The 24,599-nt window shown below is 41.9% G+C and overlaps 1 protein-coding gene across 1 annotated transcript in view; it reads right to left on the reverse strand.

Moving 5' to 3' along the window:
• The window catches only part of LOC141809175 (xylosyltransferase 1-like), a 36,849-nt gene extending 15,677 nt beyond the window's left edge, over positions 1–21,172 (reverse strand). The window contains exons 1-7 of the mRNA XM_074696044.1: positions 20,782–21,172; positions 9,668–10,217; positions 6,380–6,552; positions 6,092–6,294; positions 1,946–2,026; positions 1,143–1,359; positions 720–896 (exon numbers count right to left, since the gene is read on the reverse strand). Of these exons, the coding sequence (XP_074552145.1) occupies positions 720–896; positions 1,143–1,359; positions 1,946–2,026; positions 6,092–6,294; positions 6,380–6,552; positions 9,668–10,217; positions 20,782–21,063 (1,683 nt within the window). The 5' untranslated portion in view covers positions 21,064–21,172. The remainder of the gene's footprint in view (positions 1–719; positions 897–1,142; positions 1,360–1,945; positions 2,027–6,091; positions 6,295–6,379; positions 6,553–9,667; positions 10,218–20,781) is intronic.
• Positions 21,173–24,599: the final 3,427 nt, after the last annotated feature.

The raw sequence follows: 24,599 nt of genomic DNA on the forward strand, positions 1-24,599 counted from the left end.
AGCAAGCGTCCAAATCTTGTCCAGACTTCCTGCCAAACTCCTTTCTTCGAAGTTTCCCGGTTTGTCGACCAGCGCCGAGCCACATTGGGAGCTGGTTAAAATACTCAGTCAGCGTTATTTTCGTGCCAATCTGAGCCCTAAAATCAGATTTTTAAGTGTCTTTTGTGTCGATTACATACATCAAAGCCAGAGTGACAGATGGAAACAGAGTATGTGTTTTACTGTATATCTGTGCATGTGTGTTCTGACCTTACATTCAGGTCTCCGAGCCGCCTTTCTAGCTGGCAAACCCTGGCATTATGATAATGACAACCTTATAAAGCCTCAGCGGCAGCGAGCTACAAAGCTCTAAAAATACCGACTGGCTGACGAGTACAGCTGTTTCCAGGATCAGCTCCTCTTATAGAAACCATCAGCAGCTCGACCACAGGTCTGTGTCCAGGTCTGTCGTTATGAGGAGCCAGGGAGCGAGTAAAAGCAGCACCGCTAATTTGTGAATACAAGGCTATTCTGGTCGGCAGCCTCTGAGGGCCTGAGAGAGACTAAAGCTTATGGTTATATGACCCAACGGTGAAGGTTATTTGTAGCTGTTCTTTACTGTACAAGCTGTGAAGGGGCAGAAGAAGTTTCTGCTTTGATATAAAAAAGTCTAAAATAAAATCACCTTAAGAAAAGCAAAGCAAAGTCAGAAAGATGTGTTAAATATTCAAAAGTCTCACCTGGAAGCGTGGCAGGTCCGAGGGCTTGAAGTCGTTTGGCGAGCAGCCACACCAATCTACGATGTGCTTGTACTGACATTTACATCCCAGTTTACGGTTCCAGTTGGTGAGCCGCAGGTTGTTATCCACCATGGTCTCACAGTGGGCGCTGTTCTCCAGGACAGTGTGGAAAAATGACTGCAAGGGGGAGAAGAAGACAAAACTCATGAGAGGATTTAAAGAGAAGATATTTTCATCAGGAGGAAGAGTGCGCAAGCTAGGTGACGAGGCTGATTCTGTAATTTAGCTTATTTAAAGAGACTCTGACTCAACCCTGAAGTATCTGATGAGTGTTCATGTTCTCTTTTAAAAGGGTGTTAACTGTGTCTGAAGGGTTACTCCAGTGCATGTGTGTGTGTCTGTGTATGTGTGTGTGTGTGTTACCTCAGCTGGCAGCAGTGTGTAGGCGTAGAACCGCTTCATATTGCTGACCAGCTCGTCCTGGGAGTTCACCACATAGTCCACAAAAGGCCGGTTCACCAGGAACCAATCGGAGCCTCCGTCCACCGCGATGCCCTCTGGGATCTTGCGGTCCCCGAGACGCCACATGTGTGTGTCACACTCGAGGAAGAGACGGTCCAAACCCTGCTTACGGATAAACCTGAGAGGAGACATGGTATTCAAGGTTCAGCTGAAACTTAGTGTAACACAAAAATGGGAAACAGGTTTGCTGTATGCGTATTTGGGACTGAATTTGTTCAAATGTAGTCTGTAGCTTCATAACTTGTGTGAACAAAACTTAAGGACAGTAAAAAAAAAGCAGATGTTGGGGTGCTGGTTGGCCCAGCAGTTAAAGCATGCGCCCCATGTACAGAGGGTCGAGCCCTTGTTGCAGCGCTCCCTGATTTGACTCTCAGCCTTTGCTTCATGTCTTACCCTGCTCTCTACTCACCACATTTACTGTCTCTTCAAGGCAAAAATGCAAATAAATAATATTAAAATTTAGAAAATGAACATTAAGAGGAATCTGTTTCAATGTCGTTTTAGGAATAACTTAAACTATAGCATGGAATCTTTTGTAGCTGCAGTTTTTGCATGTTCCATCAAAAAAGATAAATGGCACAGGAATCATAAAACCGTCCAGTTCATAGAAAAACAAATGAAAGCTCAGAATGAGATTATTTTAAAAGAAGAAAGTCTGTATTGAGTTCAAGAGAATCTATCCATTTTTGCAGCTTCTCTCTTACCGAGCGTTGTCTCTGCCGTGAGATTTGATGAAGTTCATATTTCGATACTTTGACAGAAAAGCCACCAGCTGTTCGTTGGTCCTGAAGGAAGACATAAGAAATAATCAGCTCAAACAAATTACTTCATACAAATGTTCAAAAACTAAAAAAATAATACTTTTCAAAAGTCCTGTCCCAATATAGCACTTTCTCCAGTCCCCTCACCACTCAAATGTCAAACTACTCTATTGCAACTTAATGGCTCTGTAGTAGAAGAGTCCAGGTGCTAAACTGGTCAGCCTGGAGTCGTGATTTTTCTTAAAATATTTGGCAAAAAAGAAATGAGACCAGTTACTGTTGAGCAGCTAAAATCCATTATTGGGGAAGAACAGGACAATACTTCACTTGCCAAATTCCAGAGACTGGAAAGCAAAAGTTCACAGAGTGCTGTCCAAAGAAGAGCTGATGGTAAACATGTCTCTGTCTTTGCCATCAAAAATAAAATCTAAAATCAGCAGATAGCTTTTATAAAACAATCCATTTTTCCAGTTTCAACATCTGATCTGATGCCTTTGGACCATTTTAACTGAGTTCATCAAAGTCTAACTCTTTTGGAATTAGAGTTTTATTTCATTTCAGATCCTTGAACTCTCCATTCTGCACTTCAGAGGCCAGATCTGATGTTTTCAAACACTTTTATGATCAAATCTGAGTCCACTCTTTGCAGCACAACCTTATATTTTCACCTTCTTTACCTTTCATTTGAAGATTTGTGCTTACATTAGAAAACATCTGCTTTACAGTCATCTTTATTCAGCCACAAGAAGAAAAAAAAAAGATCAGAACAGCTGTTTTTCAGCACTGTTCACAGGAGGCTTTTCTCCAATCAGGATTCATCATGTCCAAACAGGACGACATTAACTGCAAACAACGTAAAACAATCTTCCATTAAAGGGCATTAAAGAGACTCAGTGTGACTGTGTTTGGGACAGCTGGACCGGTTATTTAGCTTCCTTCTCCAGCTGAGAGAAAACAGTTAATCTGCAGAGTGTGGCCTGAAGCAGAGACCCTCTCTGCTCACGCAGTGTGAGCTGTGAGCACACGCACGACTCGGTGCTGGTGTCGCACTAATTAGTGGACAGAAGAGCGGACAGACAGACGGATCACTTTGATTACGTGTGATTACAGTCGTTAAGATGAACCACAGGCACGCATGTGTGTGTTTGTGGGCATGTTTGTGTTCAACACACATTTTAAATCTCACTGAGGCAGCTGGGTATTAAACCTACAGACAGTCATACATCACGCAGGATCCTTCTCGTCCAAGAGTTATGTATCACAAACCACTTTCTCTTTGGATACGATATTTTGAATGAGAGCGCTTCACGAGGAAGATCATTTTTGTCTTTTTCTCTGAGAGTAACTAGGGAAAACTTCATTATAATTCCTTTAAGCTTTAAACAAATGTAGGGCAGTGGACGGAGGAAAACCTCTGTTTAATATTCACAAGAAGACGTGACCTTCTCCTGACAATTACAGAGAAACATGCAGTGGCTATTAACACACACACACACACACACACACACACACACACACACACACACACACACACACACACACACACACACGCACACAGTTCCATTGACTCACTCTCCGCGCTGCCTCATGATGTCACAGCTATTGATGGTTGTGTTAATGCTGCGGCTGGCTGCTCTATGGATTTTAGCTGGGAGGCTGTTCAAACAGTCACTTTGATGGGAGGACAGGAGAGCACATCAGTGTGTGTGTGTGTGTGTGTGTGTGTGTGTGTGTGTGTGTGTGTGTGTGTGTGTGTGTGTGTGTGTGTCTTGTATTTTTAACCTTGTGAGGAGCACTCACTGGAATAGAAAGACATAAAAGTTGCAGCGTTGCTCTTTCAGACATCAGGTACGTCTTTGGGATTGGTTCAGTTTGGAGCAAGAGACCAAGATTAAATTCAAGGTTAAAAACAGACGTGGGATTAAGTTTTAAAAAGATTTATCTCTCTCTTAACTATTTGCATTTTGACAGCAAGTTCTATGGTCCAAAAGTAGTTCCTGAGTAGTTCATCTTCCACCTGAGAAGCCTGTAGCATTTTCCAAAAGACAAGGAACTTTGGGGGCGGGGCCAAGGGGTAACATCCGGTCAGTAAAAATGAAGCCTATGCAGAAGTGCTAAAAGTCGCTGTTCATTGAGAATCCGCTTGAGGCTTGCTGTAGAAAGACCAGAAGTCACATTCACACCCAGCCATAAAAAAAGACTTTTATAGCATTTAAAAACATATTTACAGCCTGGTTCAAAAAACGGCTTGGGTCTCAAACACTGATTTCACTACCAGCACACACTATATGGTGAGTACTTTTTTTTTCTATCTCTGCAGTTTGGAAGTTATTAGAATCGTTTGATTGTCCAATCAGAGGCACAGCTCAGGTCACATGACCACCAGGAGCCCAGTAGCTGCTCCAAGAAAAACTCGCGGACACAGCCGGTATCATAGCGAATTTGGCTGTGTTCGCGGATTGGCTTCATTTCACGGTTTCAGGAACAGACGGATGACGTCACTGATGCTTCGGCCATGTTTTATAAAATCTATGGGCAGGGCCTGCAATGCTGAAGGTTTGTGATTGTTGGAGCTCCTTCCCTCTGTCCACAATAAGATGACATCTAGCTGTGATTGGCTTGGTTTGATCACTTCTAAACAATGGTCTTCTTTGAGCCTGACAGAGTAAAATGCGCCTCTGTCAGGTCCTGGTGTTACACTTTAAAGAGTGACCCTGTAAACTGGAGACCTTTGCCTGAACATGTCAGTGGATACATTTTACAACAGCTGTTCAAACACAGAAGAAGAAGTCCTCGGGAACATGTTCTAGTTTAGTTTCATGTTAAGATTTTAAACATCCACAGCATACAAATATCAAATGATGTTCTACAGACACATCCGACTCAAAGTCTCTAACTTGTTCTTTTAACTAAAGCAATGGTTAATCTCTGCCATGATTGGCTAACTGTAGTTTATGGTGCGTTACCTTTGTACTCATTAGTCGTAATTTCTGAGTTCTGAGTGGGAACGCCTGCTGAGGTCAGAATGCCCAACTTGTAATTCTGAACACCTACACCACCCCTGAGTTCCCTGTAGGAAATTCCGAGTTTAGGGGTAAACAGTGATTAAGGTCCTGTTATACATGTGTTCTTTTAATTTTAAAATTTTTGACTAGTGTTTGTCGTAATAAATCAGCCGTATTTATAGTATTATTCAGTGTTCAAATACAGAAATAATGCTGTTATGGCAAGTTTTTCCAACTTGGCAACTAGAACGCTGAACTCGGAGATGACGTCATTCCCACTCTCCACTCCCCAGTTCCGAGTACAAACGGAACGTAGCATTAATACATGATGTTACCGGCCCATCCATTGCACCATCTTCCTGCCCTCTGCTGGTCCAGAGGTTTACTGCAATTACTTTTATTGGGTCAGAGGAGTCATGGAGGGCAGGTTTCGGTACCTCTGGTTAACAAGCACCTGAACTTACACACATACAGCAGAGCAGCCAAAACAAGGAATAGGACTTAGCCCCTAAGTCCAGGAAACACCCAGCTGCAATTATCTGACTGCTGAAACACAACGTTCCCACTTGAGCTAAAACACATCAATAAACCAAACACAACACCTCGTTATTTTATCTTCTTCCTTCACTGCTGCAGGGAGTAAATCATCAGTCAATATCTCCAATGATCACAATCCTTCCTCAACAACAAAGACCCCCTCAGATCCAGGAGCAGCAGGACAGCCGTTACAGCCGTGTGGACTCATGATCCATTCTGAGTCGATGCACTTCAGGCTACATAACCGGATCCATAAAACCTTAAACCAAACCAAACCTGGCGGATCGCTGTTTGGTGTTCATTAGCTGCTACAGTGTTTTTACAAATCAATGTGTCTTCAGGAGGCTGACTAATGGGGACCAGAAGTGTCCATTATTCCATGTGTTTTATTCCTTCGCAGCTTTTTTTTAAAGCTACAAGCCAAGAAATCTTAACTGCACTATTTTAAAACATAGACTCATAAATGTTCTTTATATGACCCAGGTTTAAAACTCAAACTCAATGGGAAACAACAGAAATATTTACCCTCTTTGTGACTGGCTCTCACCTGATGGGATAGTCTGCAGCGCTGAGGTTGATAAAAAAGTCCCAAGACCAGTCAGTCATTTTGAGAAGGTCTTCCATGCTGCGCAGGTACATCGTCAACAGACTGGCTCCGCCCCAGATGGTCGACATCCGCCAGGGAGTCACCCGGACGTTGGAATACCGGCCAACCAGTGACAGAACCTCTCTGTGGAGGAAGTTTGACCTCTGAGAAAGATAAGATGAAAAAGTTGAGCTGATGTGACCCCTGCTTTGGATGTCATAGCCACATAATGTGAGTCGGTGGGCTCACCTTGTCCACGTGGATGTAGTAGAAGTGTGAGGTGTGGTATATGGCTTTAAAGAGACGCATGAACTGACGCGAGGCTCGGCCGTGAACGACCAGAACGAAGGCGATCCGTACAGGCACGTAGCGGGAAGCATCCAAGGGGTCATCATCCCACGGTACATTCACATTAGCTTTACCTGGAGACAAAAACATGCAAAATATAACATCTGACATTTTTGCATCTATATCCTCTTTGAATACAACATACTGGGGATGCACTGATCCAACTTTTGTGGTTCTGATACTGTAGTGACCAACTTAATTCATACAAAAGCTCCCATGAGACTTCACAGCAGGACTTGTTACTTCTGACCTGGATGTTCGTGTAGGATCCAAACATGAAAGTGACATCAATTCAAAGGGAACATTTTTATTCCACAAACAGGAAGTAAAGCTGAGGGTTACAAAATAATATTATGCTTGCTATCTTTCCTAACATCCTAACAGTGTCAGAAAACTGTTGCTCCTCGTCCTGCTCGAAACACATTTCTGACTAGAGCTTTACTCCTCCTCTGGCTCAGCTAGTCATCTATGACATTAGCTGACACTTTACGATGGCCGAACTTAAAGAGCAAGACACACAAATAGAGAAATGCAGCGACAAAACTACTATAACACAGTATTTCAATATTAAATGTAAAAACATAAAAAAATTAAAGATCAAGGAAATTATGAACTTATATTGCATTCTGTCATTAGTGGCTCCAACAGAGACCAATACTCAGGGCTGCACGATATGGCCAAAATCCAATATCTCGATATTTGTGGGCTATACCTCCACAAACAATACATATCTCAAATTCTGATTTCTCCTCCTAAATCTCTATTTAAATTAATTCAGCCCTTTGATGCATAAAATGACATTAATGGTTTAAGCAGACCTTTTAGTTGGATTTTTAAACTTTGAATGCAAAAAAGGGAAACCTCAATCAGGTAAAGTTTGGCAAACATTTTACTTTTATTTCCATACAACAGCTACCTTCATAATGTTGGTCATGCTGAAAGGACTCTAGTGATTTCTGTCTTTGAGCCTGGGGTCTGGTTGAATTGTGTTGGATTTGGGTTTGTCTTCTTATAATATCCCAGCAAGGGGTATTTTAAATTGCATCAAACTCATCGGCTGTCATGTTTCAGGCAGCACACAGCTGATTGCCGTGACTGAAAGGCACTCAGAGGGGGGGCAGAGTGCGCAGAAAAGCGAAAGTGAAACTCAAACACGTCGTGTTTGTTTCTCATTGTGAGAACTTGGGAGACAATCAGGGATCATACAGGCAGCAAAGCAAACCCAAATAAGCAACTACACTCTAGAAAACAAGCCCCGGGAACCTACAACCCGCGACTGAAATGACGTGCAAGCGACTTTCTTGTCTCCTCTCCTAATATGAAAATACGCAGGCGCGCAAAAGTTTTACTGGGTGGGCGGGGGAGCATTGTGCTCGCTGTGAGAGGAGCACCATCTGGGCAGAAGAGAGTGAAACGAGCGAATCACCGAAGAGATTTACGTTCCGACGACTGAAGACATTTAGGTTGCTGTTTATACTCAATGGTTGCAATATAGCCATTTTATACACCTCACATGCAAAAACCTGCCATACATCGAGTAAATTCGATATATCCCCCAGCTCTACCGATACCTAGGCTTTGGTATCGGCCGATACCGATACCAATCTGATACCAGTGTTTAAAAACAACCTGCGTGCCCTACTATGAGATAATGTTTTGGGTAAAAGGCAAAAAATGAGGATATGGAATCAATGAAGTATGAAATATTTAAACGTTACCCATCAAAATACTTCTTCAGACTGTACACAAGTTTTTTTCAAATGTAAACTTTTATACCCTGTAGACTGATAATGCAGCAAAAAACAAAGCAAGTGCATCACAGGAAAAATTTCAAATCAAGTGGCAAAGAGCGCCGGTAAAATAAAGGCCTAGAGCTGGTTGCCTAGATCAGCAACATGGATCTACAGCCCTACAACATACAGTGTCTGCAGCTCGAATCTTTGGAGTCAAGAGTCAAGGGATCCAAGCTCTAGTCCCAGTTTTTCAAATGCCAAGACTTCCTGCTCTCTTTGTTATCAGAACATCAACAATTCAGGTATTGCAAAATTAACTAAACACTTTTTTTTTCTTTTATCCAAAATAAAACAGTAAATTTGAAGAATTAGCGGCATTTAATCCTTGCAATAAAATTTTAAAAAGTCTGCAGTCTGAAGATTTCTTAATCAGCCACTTAAAGCACTAATATATTAGATGTTAGTTATCAAGACTCCACAAAGACAATAGAAAAAACACTACCACTTCTAGATTTAAGCCTCTTGCCTCTTAGTTTACGACTCACTCTCTTTATCCTCATTTCCGCCTTTCCTGGAAACATTCTGTGTCCAGAGCTGACCGAGCCAAGTCTGCGTCTTGTATATAAAACCCTCTGACAGAGAAATGCCTCTCCATCATCCTGCTCGCTCTAAAGATGGCACTGGTTGAGGCCTGCTCGGCATAATTAGTGACCTTCCCCGGCTGTGGGGCATGCTGGGATTGGAGTTAGAGGAGAAATGACTGTAATCAGGTGGCTTAGTGGAGAGGGAGGCTGGGATGTCATACACGGGTTAGGGATGTACACTTTAATGCCTGCGTGAGCGCAGAACCACCAACCTAGGTTTCAAGGACCCATCAGTCCTCTTACACAGATTCAGGAGCTCGAAGGCGCTGCCGTGACGCTGCTTCGGTCTTTGGGTATAACGACTACTGTATCATCAAAGTAACCTATAATCATATAAATGAAACCTCAATCGGCACAGGGAGGTTCTGAGAGCTCAGCTACAAGTAAATCATTAGTCAGCCGTTCCAAAAATAAGACGACAAACTGTTTAATTAGAGTGTAATCATGGTGGATGAGTATCCTGGTGGCGAGCAGCCTCCCTGTGTCCATTCATGCTCCACGAATAGAAAAAGCTGGAAGCCTCCCTGCGGTGTCGGCACGTGCAGGGTTAAAAATGTTTCTTAGAGGCTGAATTGGGAGAAAATATGTCGCTTTGACTTCAAAGAAGCTGACTGTTGGTCTAATTCCCTCACCCTCCTCCTTTCAGTGACTCAGTCTGTCATTTAGGGACTTCCACAGTGAACAGTGATGCCTCGTAATGACCTACATGAGCAGACCGGATCATCTGGGTCCAAGCAGCAGGCTGTAATGCGGCCTTCTGTGAGATTATGTTTTATTTAACGGGTCTTTAAGTCTCAGTCTGACGCTCTTACCTTCGATGGGGCAGAAGCGAGGCACCTTCTCGGGCATCAGCGCCTTCTCTTTGTGTTTGCAGTACACCTCTACGATCTGCTGCCGACACTCCCGGCTCTTAGCCCTGGACAGAGCGGAGATGGCTTCCTTCCCGCTGATCTCACACTGCGGCTGCTCCTTCCTTGCCTCCAAACCCGTCTGCAGCAGAGGCCCCGACTTCTTCACCTGGTCAGGGGCCGAATCCTGATTGGACCCTTGGAGCGGTGCAGAGATGGTGGGAATCTGAGGATGGGGTCTGCGGTTGAGGGTGCGGTTGTGGTTGTGGCCACCACTTCTGGGCTGGATGGCGGGGTACTTGAGGACCTCGTTTGCTGTGTTTCCCAGAATTCCCTGTGCTTGGGCTTTATCCAGCTTGCGTTTGGAGTTTGGGAGCGGCAGTCGCTGGCGTTGAGACCGAGCTCCGAGGTTGCTGTTGCTGTCGATGGTGTCAAAGTCTTTGGGGACTGAGTTCTCATTGTTGTTGCTGTCAGGGCGAAGTTTCTCTTTTGGGCGGTGGGAATGGTAAACATCCTGTGAAGGATAAAAAAAAGAAGAGTTAAATCACTAAAAACAATTTTCTTCAACTCCTTTTGAAGAATCTCTCAGTCATATGAGCGGCAGTGAATCTACAACTTTTTTCAGAAATACAGTTTTAAAGCTATAAGAATTCAAGAAGCGCTGCCTCTCCAAAGTTGATTCTTCACTCACAAACTTTCTGCAGTACAAGCAGGAAAAAGTACACACTCAGGTACAATATCCCATTCCCTTCCTCTATCTAGGAAACAAAAAAAACCCAGAGGAGGAGGAAACAGGAGAAGGCCTGATAATGAGCTCATGTGACCTCTGACCCCTGAGACAGCTGCAGCTCTGGCCTTGACCTCCCAGAGTCAGGTGATGATAGAGACCTGCGTGTGTTTGTGTGTGAGTTTTATTAGCAAAGACACGTGACCTTGACGGGTATTTTAATCCCAAAGACCAACCTGCATCTGTCTCTCTCTCACACACACACACACACACACACACACACACACACACACACACACACACACACACACACACACACAAAACTCAGAGAGTCTGTCAGAAGGCAGAAATATCAGCTCCCCCCACCTGCTCCTCACATAGGCTTTTATTATCTCATCTGTAATATCAGCTAAGAAATATGCCTTTGTGTGTGTGTGTGTGTGTGTGTGTGTGTGTGTGTGTGTGTGTGTGTGTGTGTCTGTCTGTGTGAGTGTGTGTCTGTGTGTGTAGGTGCAGTTAAAGTTAATATTTTTCTCTCTTGTATTGCCAGTTGAACCACACAGCCTTCCATGAGTTTGATGGCACATTTAATCACCCAATGGCCTCTGCTCAGTTTCTGCCTCCAAAAAGCCAGAGTTCACACGTTTAGGTTTTTTTTGAGTCAACACAAGACGTCTTTTTTTTGGATACCGGATCACAGAGCATCAATCAGCACAGAGCAACGACATTAAAATACCTGGTTGATTTTATAAATAAAACACTTTTTTATCTAAAAAAAATACAAACAAACAAACAAACAAAAAAACACCTATATAGGACTATATAGTCCACTCAATCAGCAACATTTGGTAAATAACTCACTCACTCACCAGCCGCTGACAGTGACGTAATTACTCTCGCGTCACTCTCGGACGGCTGGGAATGTAGTTATCATTTTTCTGAAACACTACAAAATGGTACTTATTTCAGTGATAACGATATTATACTTACAAATATACAAATATACTACAAATATAATAGAGACATGTATTACAGATTATTTTTTAAAAGTATATTTGCGCAGCAACTTATGCCGTGTTTGAGAATTACAATGTCCAGTGAATGCATCACCCGCGATTAACGGTTTAGCGACTACCGTTCGTGTTGTTTGTTTCTCTGCTCGAAGGTGTGAGACGGGCTCATCCGAGAGTTAAACAGAGAGCTAAGTGTTATTCTATGACGGTTTTAAATGTTGTTTCATGTTATCAGTAATCACTAATCATGTAATCAGCCATTTCTTCTGTTTGAAATGCACGATGGTAAATATTGCTAATATAGTGAGCAACGCTAATACACTACTTCTCAAAATGCATTGTGGGATACATTGAGTGGGCAATATAGTGAATGACTATGCTCACTCAGATTTCAGACAGCACTACAAAATGATGTATTCACTATATATAGTATATAAGGAGTGATTTCGGACACAGCCCAGGTTTTTCAGACACCAATAGAGTCAAAATAAATTATCTACAGCAAAATCTATCTGAGAGTCACTGCTAACAGCTAGAAAACACCAGATTAATTCAAAGACTCAACTCAAACTGGATCTGCTCCATTGCGGTCCGGCTGAATCCAAGCTCAAACCTTTTTGTTATTCTCTTAAGAAAAATTAAGATGATATAATAGTTGTGTGGACGATAGGATTTTTTAAAAATAATTTAACAGTTATTTGAATATTGGAAAATCACGACTCATCTCTAGAAAGAGGCTCATTGTTGGGACAGGAAGCACGGGGGTTCCTCAGTGACGAGACTCCAGATTCAAGTCTAGCATTAAGTTGTGGCTAAGACCCCCTCAAAGTGGTTACTGACATTAAAAAACATACTTTCAAAATTTAAAAAATGTTGCTGAAAGTGTTTGAGTTTGCACACAGATTGATACAAACAGCCGTTTCTCTCTGCCTTAGTTTCTTTCCCAGAAGCCTTTGCACTCCATGGAGACCAGCTCAAGCAAAAATACCACCGCTTACCTACAAAGACATCATTCTTTATACAAACACCAGCTACACACACACACACACACTTGCACAGAGTGACTGCTTTCTCTCTGAGTGTTGTGGGAGTCAGTTTGCTCTCCTCCTCAGCAGGTTCTTATTGAAGTCGTCTACGCTGCCTTCAGACCGCCTGCTGCTCGGTGATAAAGGCGAGCAGAAAAGAGACAAGAGAGCTCGAACCCTCAGGGTGAGAAACATTAAAAGAGAAAGAGGAGAAAGAGAAAGAGGGGGGAGGAAAAGACCTGTTGCTCTGACATCTGTTGACGTGAGGCCATGTTTGAGGTAGAATCAAGAAAACGTCACTTTCTGGCTCTGAAATCTGAATTTTCAACCAGTGAAACAGCTGGAGAGGAGTGTTTGATCTGTGTCAGTCAAAACAGACATTTTCCAACATGTAAATGTAGCAGAGACAGCACAACTTGACTTTTTACTTCATAGGTGACAAATCTGTAAATTTTGTACAACAGCAGCTTCAAATCTAGAGCCCTCACTTCATCATCCAGCACAAACACTCATTAAGGAGATTTCTGTGTTTTCCTTTTTGGTTTTTCACATCTGAGCTGCTTCATAATGAACCGTTAACAGGGTGAGCATAAATGTGTGAGTGAGTTAAAAACACCTTCAGAGAAAGAGCTCTTTCAGCAGCCTGTGTACAGCACCCAGAGGCCCTGCTGATGCATTAATCAAACATTTCAGCATGTGTGTTTGTGCTGGGTTCACCTGAGGGAAAACACTGAGCGAATTTGTTTCAGTTGCTGGGTGAAGAAAAAATGTCTTTAAGAAGAAGAGCCTTGTGTGACCCGTGTTTATGAAATCATACGAAAGGTTGAGCAGGGTTTTCGGGAACGTGCTGCATATAAGAAGCTGCTCTCTGGGTCCAGATTAAAGTCTTACACTGGAGATGATATAAAGACTGCTTCTCAGACTGAAAACAAACTCTTTATTAACAGTTAAGATAATTTAATTCCAGCTTTTTATGATGAAAAACCTCTTTAAAGACCATGATGAACACATTAGCTTCAGACAACCCTAAGGTAACCAGTGCTTATAAGCCACATGTGGGACAAGGAGTGTGTTTGTGCGGGACAATGTGGGACTTACTGCAACGCTAAAACATAGAATTAAATTTTAATTCATGTCCATCTAACCCTGAAACATTAGTATTTCTATGAGACCAAGCTTATGATTATACGAATATCAACAATTTGATTTGGTTGCACATAGTATGCACATTTGCGTTTTTTTTTCCTTTTCTCCCTTCTATGACATTTTTCCCATTCAAAAGACAACTAACGCATTTGTCACAGGAAAATGATACTCATAAAAACTATTCATAAATCGACTTTTCACAGCTCTCTAAGGTCAACTAGTTTGTGTGCAATAAAACAAAAAGGCATGGGTGATGACATTTTAACTTTCTGCGCGGGCTTTTTCTGTACGTTTTACGTCATGACGTGTGTCGCTTCGCATCATACTCACCTCCATGAGGAGCGAAGAAACAACTAATCAAGACCCTTAAGCACTCGCTGTGAATCACCTTGCACTGGTTTCAACCTTAAATAAACATGTTAGCAGCTCCTTTTCTCCCAGGAATTTCATGTTTCTTGACCAAAATCCGCAGTTTGCTACACAAATCGATAAAAGGCTCGCTACAGGCACACACACACTAAAACACCCGCCTCCTTTGCCCATCAGCCAATCACGTGCGTGCTCTCTCATACAGATACCGGTCACATCAGTGATGACTGACAGGCTAACAGCCTCTCACGTTACACCGTAATAAATCCAACATATTTACTGACATTAAGGAAAGCCAAGGAACTCCCATAACAACGTCTATTAATTTAAATTAAACTTAATTTAACTTGACATAACAGTAGCAAACACATGTTGCCCAATCCATGAAAATAACACTTTTAATTCTTTAAAAGAAAGTCTGAGTGGTGACATTTAAGTATTTAGACACAGAGGGTGGTGAGTAATTTCATCTAATCAAAGCACTTAAGTATTTAAATGCTGAAAATTTGTATTATTATAGAATAATATTTCAGTAATGTAGTTATACTCAGATTTTTGGGTCCCTCACTCTGAAAGAAAACAAACCATACGTTTTACTCTGTAGTCACTGTTACTGTGAAAAATACTAGTTCTGAATAAAGGGAGTTGAAGAAATAAAATTTATGTTTGTAATTGTCAGATTAATCAGTTATCAAAATCATTGTTAGTTGCAGCCTAAGCAAGTTGTGACATGTATGATTCGAGTTTATTGTATCTCTTATTTTTTCTCTGAGGTGTTGTTCTGGGGCTATGTAGCCTGGTGGCCCACAAGGTTTTTCTGGGGGGACAAGTGGTCCTTGGTCTGAAAAAATTTGAGGACACTGCCTGATTTCACTTTGTATTACAAAAATGTATTCATAGCTGTAAAGGCTGGATAAAAGGCTGTGTATGTTTGTAAAGAAGACCAGAGTGAGCATGATGAGAGGCTAACCTAAGAGAAATGTCAGCCCAGGTCTTGACGTTACAAAGATGAAGGCTTGAAAATGCTGAATGACAGGTTAGATCTGCAGCCTGTGATAAAGCTTAAGTGTGGAAGAGCTCAGCCCGACTATAAATCAGAGGAGATAGAGACTTAAGGGTCTCATTAAACCAGGATCAAAACTGAAACATGATCTGTTACACGTTGCTCATACACTGGCTTCAAATATGTTTGACTCTGCTGATGTACAGAACAGAAAACCAGCACATTTCACTCCGCCAATCCCATAATTTGACGTGACGATGATTTAAAAAAAAAAACAGTAAAAGTAGTAAGAGAAAATCTGAGGAGCTGATGAGGATCAAAGGAGTTCAGGATTAAAGCAAGAGAAGACACTTAAGATAAAAAGGAGGTTATCTCTGCTGAAAATAGAGGTGGAGGAAAAGTAAAAAAAAAAAAAAAAAAAGGAGCCAGATGGAGAGAAAGTAAGCTAAATGGACTATTCTAAAGAGGAGGCGTGGTGCTGTGAAACCTGGCTGCAGCAGCACTCACAGGACGGGGCGGGATTACATCAGGCATTAAGTCTATCTATACCAGATTTAGTGAGAATTATCCCAAAGAAAATAGAAAAAAACACACATAAAGCAGCTTTCTGGTTTTAACAGCAGTGAGCTCAGACTAATCGCCAAACAGAGAAGAAACGTGCCAGCGTGATGAAACAGAGAATAATCAGACGCTCTGCCTGCACTTTGATGCTGCACCTTTAAGCCCGCTGGCAAAACAATGACGTATGACACAAAATCACAATAAATCACATAAAGAGTCTTTTTAACTGTAAATTACAGAGTGAGGTTATGAAATGCAAGGGAATATCAAACAAGGATCTAAAGAATGAGGAGTAAATATGGTTCTGGGGGATTTTTGGATAAAGAGTACAGACTTTTGTGTGTTTGACGAAATCTACACTTAAAAAAGGACGACATAACTCCCACTAAGAGAGGACAAACCATTTTCAGTGCCCACCATTGACTGGCTGCAGTAGGTAGGGATGGGAATCGAAAACCGGTTCCAGATGAGAATCGATAAGAAATGTTTCAATCCATCGATATCATTAGCGTGTGTGCTAAATGATTCCCTTATCAATTCTATACATTGTGCCGGAGCTGCCGGGCCTTACGTTGACCAGTCTGCTGCAGCTATCCTAGCTTAGCAGTCAGATAACGTTTGCCAAGAAAACTCTGATTCAGGATTTTCAGCTTGAAGTTTTACTTAAGAACTGACTTCATAAAGAAATGTACATTACTATCTCTCAGGAGATTCATATTCAGTACATTCAAAATGGTATAAATCACCTTATTTACCAAAATAACAAAATAGCGCAAGCTTGAAGCTACCGTGTTGTATGGGAAACTGCACTCATATGCTAGCAGTTAGCATACATCAGTATTACTTCAGCTTCAGAATAGAATTTCAACTGTCATCACAGAAACATATCACATCAACTCTTTGTGTAAAATACTGAGAATTTCAAATGTCAAAAGCTAACAGGCAATTTAAAGGCTCATGGCTGACTTCATAACTACGGAAAGCTTCCAAACAACTTAAACCATTGCTATAACCACTTTGAGACACTAGATGGCCTACTTGAATTGTTGAAATATTACAACATAGTACATCAACGGCATATTGTGTGCAATTTTTACCTGTTTCTGTATAATTATGCCCAGAAATATCCAGACTCAGGGACCAATTACATGTTATTCACTTACAGTATAAACTCAATTAAATGTTGTTAACACAGAAAACCTGTAAAGCTACTTTCTGTACCAAGAAAATTCACAACAGGAATTGATAAGGGAATCGATAAAGAATCAGACCCACAAGCAGAATTGATAATGGCATCAGTATTGACAGGGGGCATAAAGCCTGCCTTCTCCATGTTTAGAGATGGTCCATGAGTCAACTTTCAAAATAAAAGTTCAAATCAAATAAAAGTTGTTAAAAATAGTTTCTGTCATTGCATCGATCTTGCCAGGTCAGGGGCACAAGAGAGCCATGTCATCATCTGGACTGATACTAGTGTTAAATAATAACCTGCATGCTCTACTGTGGGATAAGACTGGTAATGTTTTGAGTAAAAGACAAAAATGAGCACATATGGAATGACTGAAATTGATATTTATTTAAACTTAAAGTGTTTAAATGTTTAACAGCAGTTTGAGTGAAAATGCTACATTTACGGAAAACCTACTGTAAAATTTCATACCTTGTAGACAAAATCATAGTTAAGCCATAGTGTCAAGTTTGGACCAATCATTTCCCACCAATCTGTGCCGATACCTGATACCAGGATCAGATCGGTGCATCTCTACTAGAAACATGTGCTTATAATTCATGATGTCTTGTGAAAAAAAACATTTAGGTCCGAAAAGGTTTCTTTTGTGGGAGAAACACAACGAACTGGTTTTAGATTAGGCCCTGGAACTGGTTTAGAGGCAAAGAGGTAACCAACTCTGAACCAGTGCTAGCACCAGGTGTGATTGTTTTATGCATTTTAGGTGTGACTAAAAATACAAACAAATGTGGTTGTACACTCTGGTCTGTTGAAAAAAAACCCTTAGTAACATTGGATGTGGAAAATGCGGTCAAGACACAAAAACTGTTCATCAGGATGTCAGACATCAGCACTTAATTTCTCTGTCATGGGAGGACTTTGACTTCGTTTTTGTAAGCTGTGGAGACTTCCATCAGTATATGAAGTCAGTAAAACAGCGAATTCCTAAAATACTGACCACAGAGGAGTAACTTAGAAAAAAAGGTGTTCAAGTTTCAAGGTGTTTGGCGCTTTGAGGTCTAAATAACCTAGTTTCAAATTCCCCTTATTGTGAAGGTCTGAAACTGGTCTTCACAAATTGGGATGTAACAGAGCACACACACACAGACACAAAAACATGCACACACACACACGGTATTTAGGGATTATTGGACAATCTAAACTAGATTAGAAAGCATAAATCCCATCAGAGAAACCTGATCCAAACCAATCCTTTAATCTGATCTGACCTGGCTGTCAGGATGTGAAACAGCTTTGCCGGAAACACATGTGGTCAGCACTGCGTGTGTTTGCGTGTGTGTGTATGTGTGTGTCTGTATATGCATCCCCTCATTGGTGTGCTGAATGTAAGAGTTATTAAACCGCGGCGCCATCCTCGACTGCTGTAAACACACTCCACTGGACATCGACAGCCAGTAGCGCAACACACACACTGACACATACACACACCTGTAAACACACACCTCTCTTGCAGTCTGGTTGATGGAAAGCTGAACACTGCTGGTATTCTGGGGTACCTGAGATGTGAATGTGTTTACTGTGAAGGTTTCTGCAGTGAAAGTTAAACACACACACACACACACACACACACACACACACACACACACACACACACACACACACACACACACACACACACAGGTTTTATTGAGCTGCCTCCAATCTTTTATTGGAAAAAGGATGCCTCTTCCTGTCAATAAACACACCTCTCCACTCAGTTTATCACCTCTACACATGTTCAACCTTCACCGATTTTCACCTGAACTTAACACAACACAACTAACACAACATTGTCATGTTGCACCACAGAATATGTTTGTATTAAAAGCACCAATAAGAAGTGATATCGTTAGTTTTATAGATCATTCTAGACTTCGTTTTTATTCAACATTACACTTTTGATTAAGTCTTTGAGTCCACAAAGTAAGACGCAGCTTTGTGACCTTTCTCTTCATTTACAACATGAAGTGATGGAACAAAATGCTACATATCTCTAACCATTACCAACAAGCCTGCTCAGTTTTAAAACACTTGAAGCGCTGCTTGAAACAAGAACAAGTGGAGGCAAAAATTGAAGCATTAGCGATGCAGGAGGAGCAAAAGAGCTTGATGCTGTAAAACTTTAATATCTGGAGGACGTGATGGTTTGTTTTTCTGTAATTTATGCTGGCACTAAATATGTCATTAAGTTACAGACCTATACTCAAAACACAGAGCTAAATCATCTTCACATCCTTCCATCAGTGCATCAATGAAGGAAGTTTCAGAGGGCGCATGATCAAAGGCAAGGATAGGAGAAAAAAAAAAAGCACACTTCACCTGAAGCTGTTGACACCTCGTAAAAGTACAAAAGAGCGACGTTAAATGGAGGAAAACAAAAAGAGGAAGAGAAGTGCCTGGAAAAATTCAGAGCTGTTTCATAGGTTTTGAAAATACTTAAATATAAGTAAATCTCCAGGAGTGAAGTGTCGGCTCAGTGTTTTAGATTTAAGACGTTCAATATGACAAAGTTCCTCCTCACGCAGGTCATTCCTTCACAGTCAGAGCTTCATTTTATCTCCCTCTTCTCCTCCCAAAACTCCCTTTCTATAAAGAGTGCTGGCATGTATCTCTACCATTTTAAAGCCAATAACTGTCAGGACATTTCACCACTCACACACATTAACACACACACACACACACACATACACACATACACACAGAAGGAAGATCACAGGGTATCCGGTTAACTGTAATGAAAGGGACGTAAAAACGGATGCCTGCAACACAGCCCACGTCTCTGCTTCTCTCTCCTTCACACACACACACACACACACACACAGCAGCAGCATATACAGTATGTTCATGTCCTAACAACACAGGAGAACACCTGGATCCCACCAGGTACAGCAACACACACACACACACACACACACACACACACACACACACACACACACACACACACACACACACACACACACACACACAAAGCATTATTTTCAGAAGAGAATCACCAGATGAGACATGTGGGAACAGCGCAGTGATTACACTGATGTGAGTCTAAGACCCTTAATATTAGGAGAGCTTAACTGGTGATATCCCAGGATGTATATGGATCTAAATTATAGTGATTTGGTCCTTACTTTTTTTTCCAAAATGATACAGGAAAAGAGATCAGTTTCCTTTGATATAAGTGGCGTCAGCTTGCCCAGATTTCTTCAGGTGTCAGAGGGTCTCCCAACACCACAAAGAGGTGGGTTTTAATTAAACCACTAAATCAAAGCTCACACCTTCAACCTTTACAGCTTTTTTCTGAATTACATTCAAACTAAAAGCTGTGGTTGTTAAGGTTTTAAACAGGGTCAATTAATAAGAAACTTTTAACCATAAACATTAAAAAAAGGCAGAAAACGTCATTTAAAAAGCGAGCACAGGGATGTTGCACCAAATCCTGTTCAAAAAAAGCAAAATTGTACGATTGCCATCGACTTATTTAAGGTGTTGCACTAAAATTTAGATATCTTGGCACAAAAAATAACATATTTATATTCGGCGTATTTTGAATCAATAAATTCTGTAAATGCTCAGGTGTAAATAGCTCTACATTAAGGAGGGAAAACGGGGTGCAACAAACACTGACTCCAGCTGAGTTGCTCAAACTGTGTAAATGAAGCCTGAGCTCGTCAGCTGATTCCAGTGAAATAAACATCAGCTTATATTATCATGAAATGTGTGTGCTCGGATATCTTCACCATTCATGTTGACCTAAAATTGGCAGATTCTGATATGAAGTTTGGCCTGCCGACACATCTGTGCCTCACTGTAGATGCAAACGCCAAAACAACAGACGAGCAGCTGCAGCCGCTCAGCAGCATCTTCTCTTTCGCAGCCATGCGGCTTTCCTCGGGGATAATCGCTCATTCTCCAGATGGCAGAGAAACACAGGTGTTAAAACCTCGTTACACACTCACACACACACAACCCCGCTCACACGACAACTGAGGCAGATTTCATTCAAACCTACCGCCTGCAGCTTGTGTCGAACGGCCGCTTTTCCAAACGGGGGCGGCGGGTCGCTCTTCTTCTGCAGCCCCCTCCGAGGGTGCTCCCTGTCGGCTTTGTTGAGACCCCCGACTCGCTCCTCTCTCTTCTCCCGGCTCCTGGCGCCTCCGTCCCCGCCAGCAGAGTCCAAGCTGCTGAAGTTCCACACGATCAGAGTCTGGACGAGCAGCACGGCCAGAGCCGCGACCAGCAGGGCGGACTTGGAGCGCCGGGCGAGCCTGCGGGCACACGGGTTACCGTTCATCCTTCTCCTCCTCCTCCCTCCGGCTCAGGCTGTGAGCCCCATCCGCTAAACGCCGACAGCGGGGTGTGAATGCTCCCCTACACCGCCAGAGAGGGGCTTCTGGCAGGCAGAGAGGAGGAGGGAGGGAGGGAGGAGGGAATTTGGCAAAGGCTTAAAATGAGGAGAGAGGTTAGGAAGCAGCGGAGAGGACGAGGACGACCCCCTGTGGCCAGAAACGAATCAACAGTTTAGTAAAAGCTGTTATTTCCTCAATTACAAAGAATGACGCAGCTGAATTGACGCTAAGCTGAGGCTGTCTTTGCAGGGCCGTCAGCTACTTCTGCACGGCCTGGGCTAAATTTTAACATCCACCCAAGGTAAAGTGCAGTATGAACAGAAGAAGAATTATCACCTGAATATTATACAAACTGAGGCTGCCCAAAATGCATTTATTAGAAGAAAACAAAGGTGGTTGGTGTGTGCTATAAAAAGTTTTAAGGTTACATTGTTTTTTGATTGTAAAACTTAAACTGAAGACGGTAATTTTTGTGAGGCTATCTGCAGAAAATAAACAAATAACTTTAATCAAGCAAATGCTAAAACCTTTGCTTTGCTTTGTCACATCCCTAGTAATAAATTTTTAGAGATCAAAGGTCATTTTAATTTGTTTTTGCTCCTTTTTGATTCTTTCATTTTTATCTGTTTTAATTTGTAACCTCTCCTCAAGAAAGAAAAGCAGGTGAAACGTCTTAAGTTGCTAAAAAAAAACCAACTTTAACTGTAAACTTCAGATTTCACTTGTTCAAATAAGCAAAAGTTTAATTTAGAACTTTTCTTGCACTATACATTTTAATTTTGACAGTTTGGAAAAATCCATTATTTTTAACAAAATGTGACAGAAAAAAGTCATTTATTTATGCAGCGTTTAAAGCAACTATGCTACCCTTCCTTCAATCCTAGAATGATTCAAAGTGATAAACAAAGTGTCCTTTGTGTGGTTGGAGGAGATGATTACCTCTCCATACATTATGTGTCTTCAGCCATGCAGAAAACACGCACATGCTTTGTGCTCCAGCGGCTCCATGAATCTTGCTCTACTTGCCTATTAATACACTTTCCGGCAGATTAGTTTGATTTCATGCGGATCGCGGAGAAGTGCCAGCAATCTAATTGAACTAATTCTAAAAATAGACGTGCCCTCCCTTTTTCCACAACTTTTTTTTTTTCCCTCTTTTCCTCTCAGGCTTTTGTTTCCCAACATCTTGGACTGAGGTCTGCCCTCCTGGTGAACCTGTGTGAGGTATAGCTTTGCGTTTTTTTTCAGTGTATCACATTGTTTTCATTGGTAAATAAAATTTAAAAAATGTTGGGTTTTTTTATATTGTCTTTGCTAAATCTTTTATATGAGATTTTATACCAAACTATCAGACTTTTAGGGGTTTGCCAAATAAAACCTTTTAACAGCAAAAACTGCAATCCCCAAAACAGCCACCTAAGGCTGCTTCCAAAAGTGAACCAATCCCTGTGAAGGCCTTTGTTAACTTATCTCCTTTGTGTCAGAGTGGCAGCAGGTGACAGAGAATATCTCTAATAATAAAAAAAAATCTCGAATAAAAAAAAAATCTAATTGAGTTTGAAATCAAAGCAGACAGTAAAACAAAGTAACACAACCAATTTATTTTCAACTTAGTACCAGACATGTTACAAAATGTGACATCATGGACTCAGCCAAATATATCAAAATACATTTGAACATACAAATAAAACTGGTTACAGCTCCAGGAGCTCACATGTAGCCTCGTGCAGCACATTCACGAGGGACCAGGACTTGGCCTGGGGCTGCTTTTGGTTTAATGGTACTAATGATCTTGATCCGATCGGGATCCCAGACACAATCCTCCTCCAAACCGCTCTTCACCATTCCACAGTTTGGTGGCACCCAGGCGGTGTCGTATCCATGGTCATGCCAGGTAGTCCGAAGTGGGTGGTGTTGTTTATTGATGGCGATGACTTTCCCCACATTCGCCACAACCTTGATGACCACTTTGTCATGCTCAGGATGATCAATAGGATAGCGTCTAGCTTTCTCCAGGTCCCTGCTGAGGTAGACACCACGGCCAAGCATCCCATCTGCAGACTGGCGAAATCCTGATGTCCTGATAGCCTGAGCAGCCTGACTGGTGGTGCCGTGGTACATGACGTACTTTCTACCACTCACTGGCTCAGAGAGCCCCAGTCTTCCAACCCCAAAGGGAATATCGCCATCATCTTCAACCCACTGATAAGACATGTTGTTGTCAGAGTTGTTGCTGTGGAGAGAGAGAGGAATATTTAATGAAACCATTTTTGATTTAACATGGCCATGAAAATCATTAATAAAGAAGACTTTAGGTGTAAAAACTGATAAGAATTAATAATACATTATAGATTGTATTGTAATACATTAAGATTGATGCAGTTAAATCGAATAAAGAAGTTACAACATGAGAACAAAGTTACTTCCTAAGCGTAAAGTAAAAAATACAGTACCAACTGATTTTAACCCGATGCATATAAATACATCCATTTAACAATTGGAAACAGCTTGTTAAGCTCACATGTAGCCATATGCACCAAAAGTTTGCACTGGACGTGGTGAGATGGTATCAATGATCTGGATTCGATTGGGATCCCAGACACAATTCTCCTCCAGACCGCTCGGCACCATCCCACAGTTTGGTGGCACCCAGGCGCTGTCATACACTGGGCCGAATCTGGAGTCATGCCAGGTCTTCTGACGAGGGTGGCCTTGGCGATTGATGATGATCACACTCCCCACGTTGACCACAACCCTGATGACGACCTTGTCATACTCAGGGTGTTTTATGGGGTAGCGGCTGGCTTTGTCCAGGTCTCTGCTGAGGTAGACACCAGGACCGAGCATCCCGCCTGCAGACTGGCGAAATCCACTGGCCAAGATAGATTGAGCAGCACGCTTGGTGGTGCCGTGGTACATAACATACCTGTTACCACTGATTGGCTCAGAGTGACCCAGTCGTGGTACCCCATAGGGTAGACCACCGTCGTCTTCAGCCCACTGATAAGACATGTTGTTGTCAGAGTGGTCCCTGTAAGAGAGAGGATCACGTCATCAATCTGAAATCTCTACTGTGTCAGATATGAATATAACATAAGTGGTTTTACAGGCTCCCAAATTCAGTCCATCAGTGAGTTTCTTTGTGCATAAAAGTAACAGCCCCTGACACTGGCATGCATGTGGTAATGGGGGGAGTTGACCTCCCAGTGACCAAATTGTTAAAAAAAAAAACATGCGTTGAAGTGCCCTCTTGGTTGGGAAAACACACTTAACTTTCCCTAGGCTGATTAAAATGTGATACAAATGCCCTCTTAGGAGATGAGAACACACCTTTTTTTTTCTTCTTTGTTTTTGCCTCTGCCCTTCAAAGAGACTGTGCACACCACTGGTCCCTGACTTTATTTTCCATTCAGTTTTACATTTTCACAAACTGCCTTTGACAACATGTTGCTGCTGTGTGGCAGTGATAGTACAGGAGTCA

Source organism: Halichoeres trimaculatus, unplaced genomic scaffold, assembly GCF_033239565.1.
Source record: "Halichoeres trimaculatus isolate MK-OKI-2021-1 unplaced genomic scaffold, fHalTri1.1 fHalTri1_scaffold_20, whole genome shotgun sequence".
Classification (NCBI taxonomy): Eukaryota; Metazoa; Chordata; class Actinopteri; order Labriformes; family Labridae; genus Halichoeres; species Halichoeres trimaculatus.